Source organism: Mugil cephalus, chromosome 4 (genome assembly GCF_022458985.1).
Source record: "Mugil cephalus isolate CIBA_MC_2020 chromosome 4, CIBA_Mcephalus_1.1, whole genome shotgun sequence".
NCBI classification, from domain to species: Eukaryota; Metazoa; Chordata; class Actinopteri; order Mugiliformes; family Mugilidae; genus Mugil; species Mugil cephalus.
Genome location: NC_061773.1, coordinates 19,667,079 through 19,673,078, shown reverse-complemented (window position 1 = coordinate 19,673,078; position 6,000 = coordinate 19,667,079). Strand labels below are relative to the sequence as shown.

Below are 6,000 nucleotides of genomic sequence, written 5' to 3'. Positions count from 1 at the left end.
AGTCATAGACTGGCATGTCATTTGGCTGACAAGTGTGTTAGTGGTTGGCGGGCATGGTATGGTGTCATGGGACAGGGACAGTGATTTATTGCTTAACCATCAGAGATATGTGCTCATTTATTAGAAACAACAGTGTTGCAATAGTTCCCTGGTGTGTTTCTGGGGCTTTTTAAACTCTATCTGTTGGCCACTTTGTATCAGCTGTGAGTGTTGTGGTCAACATACGATCTTGTACTGGGGACAAAAGGAGGCTTTCTTCACTATTCCGATTTCTTTTGTCGGGTGATTAAAAGGATTAATTTTACTCCGTTAGGCCGATACTGTATCATTACTTTTCATAGAAATTGGGTCTCTGGTTATAATGGCTGGAGACGGAGAATAGCCATCATTGAGGCCAAGTTTTAGTGTCATTAATGATTTTGGAACACTCTTAGTTGTCCAGCTCCAGTGGATGTTCATTGTAAAGCTGATATTTCACAGTGACTCATGCCCATAATGACTATAATTACAGTCCACAAAGCCCCCACAGGTAAGGAGTGTGCCCTTTCCACAAATTATAGGTTGCTATTCAAAATGATTAAGGAATATGAATGTGATAAAGTGCTGGAGTGCTGTCACAGAGGAGTGGAAACCTCTTCTAAAAGCTCCTAAAAGCAACCAAACCTTTCACTTCTACACACGGGAAAAGTTTCGCTTTTACTTGAGATACCCTTGGACTAAGTTACTAATGTGTTTTGTTTTTTTTTTTTACACAAAACAACACAGTCCGACATGTTCCGCACACTGGCTGTATGAAAAGGGCCGTCCTTGCTGTCAGGTGTTGATTAGCCGTCCAGCTTGATGTGGACACGGCTGTCTCCGTGTCTCAGCGGGGGAGTCGGCGGGACGTGATGGATGTCCATCTTTGGAGATTGCGCAGAACTGTGGGTAAAGAGGGAGATTGGGGGAGGGAGGAGGACCGGGCCCCCGTTTTCTGCTCATGGTACGTTCCTTTCCAGTCCGTCTAAAGTGGAGCACGGCCTCCCTCCGCTCCATCATTTCCTGATAAAGCTAAGCGGCGCTTAAAAGAGAATAAGAAAAAACACCTCTTCTATTTTCTGATCCCAAAGCACCTTTTAAGCAAAAATCCACTTAGAACTCGCATAAGTCGCAAGGAGGAAATCTCTCGGTTTCCTACTTGAGCACTGAATTTGAGGATAATCTTCTCAGTACGCCGTTGCGGGATGCATGTCTCGCAGACTCTGGATACCCTCTCTAAAAATACACACAGAGGCACGGTTAAACAGACAAAGGCGCACACATAACTCCCGGATTCATTTACGGCAACAGAAAAGCACAAACTCTCTCGCCGGCTCATTTTCTTTCGCTCGGCACGGCTGCAGGACAGTGAATCTTATTAAATATGAGAAAACAAAGAAGGAAACGACTCAGTGAGGAGGGGAGAAGAAAAAAAAAAACCCTTTGCATATCCCTTCACGATTCTGGCAAGACCACTGGGAGATTGATGTGTCTGTCTTTTTCATACCTTCTGTGACTGCTCAGCGAGGCACCGGGCTCCATGAAACTAGCCAAATTCCTAAATGATGAATGTACACTAGCACATCCACTGGGACAAGAAGCGAATCTAATATCGGCCCGGGAGAGGAGGTTGATATTGAAAATCATCTGGAATTTCGCCGTGCCCGATATTGGAAATCTTTATTCTAATTGCATGAATGAATTGAATGTTCTGTTTTGATAAATCCACTCTGCCACCAAGGGAATCGCATAAATGAAGCATCACAGATTCGTTTGTGTTTACCGCATGAGCGTGTGCGCGCTCGTGTGTGTGTGTGTGTGTGTGTGTGTGTGTGTGTGTGTGTGTGTGTGTGTGTGTGTGTGTGTGTGTGTGTGTGTGTGTGTGTGTGTGTGTGTGTGTGTGTGTGTGTGTGTGTGGCCGTAAGTCATCCTGATGCTCGTCTTTTGCCGTTGTTGATTGCTTGTTTACTCGAGCAAAAACTTGCAGCGTTGACACGTAATATAAATGCAACTCTGACAGGATCTTCCACCCTCATGTTACAGCACATCAAATAGTCATGAGAGGAGCATTTTTCAAAATCTCACTCACCATACGGAGGAATGGGAGACGGCATATCAGTATAGAAAACCATTTTTATTTCTCATAAGGCTGTCCTGTAATGTACTTATATCTACTGGGGGATAACTATGTTTCTTCATTGTGACGAGCACTTTCTCACTGTCACTGTGAATAAATTACCTCTCTGTCTCTCTACATGACCGCTCTCCACAGCAGAAAGTGACACTAACTGCTTATGGTCGGAGTTGCTGCTGCTGCTGCTGATGCTGCTCTACGTCCCTCTGCTGCATCGGAGTACAAAGGTCGGGGGTTGTTGTTAGTGCAGCTTTCTTTTGTGAGGCAGTTCTATACAGTGTTTTCCTCATCTTTACAGGAACTAACGAGCGTTTTCCGGCTTCACCAACAACATTGCTGAATGACAAAAGTGACCAGTACTTATTTTTTAGTTGTTTTCTTTTTTTTTCTTCTTTTTTTTTTTTTAGTTGTGGCTCCAATGCAAGCATACACTGCAAAGCAGTCCTATACACACACACTGTACTCGGACAACCGCCTCTGGATTATGTTCAGGGGCCTAATCAATATTCCACTGTGGTGCTCGAGCTCCTCTTAGAGTCTCTAAATATACTTTTTCAGCTTCTTGGATCTTTCGTTTTATGTAATGTATTCATATATATGTGTGTGTGTGTGTGTGTGTGTGTGTATATATACACAAATTATCTTACATACAAAGAAAAGCAGTGCTCATGAATTTACATGCCCACCGATAAAAGTCAACACGTCCATCAGGGAGGATGAGGGTGAGGCAATGAAGGCAGACCCTAAAGCCTCCCGGAGAGTCTTCTTATCCTCGCCGTACGCTGCTAGTGGTCGCAGCGGCCGCAGTGTTTCGGCTCGCGTGGCGGGTCAAATACAAATGCCTTCCACACAGAAATAAAAGGATATAGCCAGGTAATTTCCCTCGGTCCTGCGGATCCCGCGTTAAGGTCTGCGTAAGCTCCTCGCCCAGTCCGCGTTCAGGCATACGGGGAGAGTGCCTCCAAGTAATGTTTTAACAACCTCTTAGTAACCCCTCCCTAAGCTGGTTCAGTTTTTTTTTTCGAGGGGGGTTGTGGGGGTGAGTGGAACAGAATGAGAGTAGGTCGGAAACTGGCCACAGCTGCGAGGAGGAGGAGAGTCACCAACGTGGGGCTCATTGATCAAACAGGGGATTAGTCTGGTTTCAAATCCTTGGCACCACGCGTGCAAAGCTGTTTTATCTGGGAGGATATCCTTTCCGTGGTCCCAGGTAATCCAGTCGGTAGCTGTGGATGTAATAGTTTTTTTGTCCGTTCGGCGGGAAGAGGAAGGGTGCGTGAGGGGAAGAGCCTGGCGCTCAGCCCTGCGATGGGAGCTCTCTGTTAGGTCCTGGGATGAATCTGCAACACACACGGGAGGGAGAGGAGAGGAGAGAAAACACACATACACTTAGATAGAACAAAGGCATACAAGTGTGCGAGGATTAGACCCAGAGGAATTGCTTCCTTCGCGGGTTTCAAAAAAACGAGGGGAGTCTTTTGAACTGCGGAGGCTTTGCGCAGCCCTGTCTCACCCCCCGATTCATGCTGCTTCTAAAAAGAGAGTAGAAGCAGAACCACACCGAAAGTGGAGGTGTGTTCGGCATTTATAGGCATATTTCAGTAAAAGTCTATACATAAAAAGCCCGGTGTGTTTCCATGCTGTGTATGCCTGCTTTCTAAATTGACACTGGCATCTATTTTGCCAGACTGCTTTAACAATCAGCCCCACGCATCCTGATCAGCCACCTTCATCTGGACCTTGGTACCGAGCCAGCCAGTCGGAGCTAGAGGATTTTCTTTCAGCGTGATTGAACAACTTTACTAAACAAGACCGGGGCCCCTGCTGTGGAGTCTCAGCTGTCTCTCCGTGACTCAGATTCAGGGTCTCTCATTCAAGCCTCAGATCTGGACACATTTCAATGGCGCATTGTGCATCCGTGAGACTTGTACTGAATGTACTGCTTTTCAGCATCCTCTTCAGTGGCAAGCTCAATATAAACAGTGTGCGCGACGTCTGCTGCATTTAATGTTGTCCGGTTCCTTGGCCTCTTAACAACAAAAGTATGTAGGTGGTTCGTCACATTTTCCACTTATTACGCTGCATTCTGTCCTTTACAGTGGAGAAATCTGAAGCTCCCCCTGCACACCGTGGGGCCAATTATAAATCCCGTAATCATGTTCAATAAAGAAATACAGGCGTGACATTTCCAGCAGGCTTGGCAGGTGGTCGCCAGGTGTGTGGATTTGATTGTGGAGCGTGCCGCATGGGACTCTGTAAACTGCAGAACAAAGACTCAGAGCTCAAGTGTGTCGGACATGCCAGTGAGCAAGCCAGATTATTTTATTGGCCTTTTTTTTTTTTTTTTTTTCTGTCTGCGGATAGATTTCTGACAAACATATTGTGTGTTATTTTAAGGTCACGCTTCATGGACTCATAAGAGAAGACTTTTGAGACATTGTACTCGAGTCTAATAAAGTGTCTAAACCTCAGCGCTCACCGCTGATAGACGGTGTTTAAATAGTCAGAACAACTTCAGGTGTCGGAAAAAGTCATATTTTCAGCAAGTCATTTACTTTATTTTGGAGTGTGTTTCTTTGCAAATCGCTGGATGAACAAAATGTCACCAGTTCGTAATGGAAATCGGCTTATTTAGAGAAAATTCAAAAGTCAAATGTCGTTCTCAAATGTCAGTCCCCACGTCAAAATGCTTGTTTGTTTTTTTTGATTTTTTTTTTTTAGCCGAGGATATTTGAAATCTGAAAAAGTAGTTTCAAAATTTAAACATGTCTGTCACATCCTTCTTTTTAATGAAAAAATTAGACGGTGTGTGTGTGCAAGGTATAAATATACTGGGACTGGATCACATTTTAAATAAAGGTGTAGATGTAGAGACTTAATACTGAGACATCAGTGTCCGGAAAGTGATGTTTATCCCATGTGGGCATAATCGGGAGATAATTATTCATTATCATTCATATTTTTGTACTGATGCATACTGACATTTTTTTTTTCTTTTTTCTAGTTCTAAAAGGACAAACTATGCAGCTTGCATAACACCTTCAGAGAATTTCATAGCTCTTATTTAAAGAAGCAGAAACTAGAAAGTTTCTATAAAAAATAAGCAAGGTATCCTTGAAAACAGCCACAATAGTTGATTTTATATTTTTTTTAAAAATTCAGTTTTGTTAAGACCAAATACAACGTGAAAGCAAATGTTCTATGAATTGTCCGACAGACCAACATTAAGGAAACAGTAGTGCTGCTGATGCATTCGTTATCGCTGTTTAAAAACCCCTGCTGTCCATCTGTACGCATTAAATAGCTGCTGGGAATTATCCAGGTCTAGTTAGGCCACGTTTCTCTGTAGAGATTAGCTCTTTTCTCCCATGACCCTTAAACACTGGGCTCGTCTGCCCACCACTCGCATCCGTGTGATCTGTACTGCCTGACAACGTATCAAAATTACTTCCACCAAGACAAGAGCACCGAGGATCACTCTCTGTGTGAGACGCAATCCACTGGAGGTTTGTTAGCGGGAGAAAGAGGGGTTCTATGCAAATGTTGTCATTTCAGCCCACGTGCGTGTGAGCGCGCCTAGAAGTGTCCTCTGTTCTTTTTTTGTCCCCTTCAAGTGAACGGTGCAGCAGGTAGCGGCGGCTCGCTTAAAGATTTCCTGCCTGTCCCATCTTTGCCGGCAACTTGGCTGTCTGCATTCTAATGCGCCGGCGAGATTGAACTGCAATTTACTCAGACTTCGCTTAGTAAAAAGACCCAAGGACAATTGCCTTAGCAAAAGAATGTAGTGCAAACACTGCCTGCCCTTTCCCCCTTTCTTGTTTAGTGCCGAACAAATCAATCATGCCAGC

The 6,000-nt window shown here is 44.3% G+C and overlaps 1 protein-coding gene across 3 annotated transcripts in view; it reads right to left on the bottom strand.

The window, feature by feature from the left end:
- Positions 1–2,131: 2,131 nt before the first annotated feature.
- LOC125007060 (chemokine-like protein TAFA-1) overlaps positions 2,132–6,000 on the bottom strand; it is a 100,252-nt gene continuing 96,383 nt past the window's right edge. For all 3 annotated transcript variants that reach the window (XM_047583632.1, XM_047583630.1, XM_047583631.1), the window contains one exon: positions 2,132–3,492. In XM_047583632.1, coding sequence (XP_047439588.1) covers positions 3,475–3,492 — 18 coding nt within the window. In that variant the 3' untranslated portion in view covers positions 2,132–3,474. The remainder of the gene's footprint in view (positions 3,493–6,000) is intronic.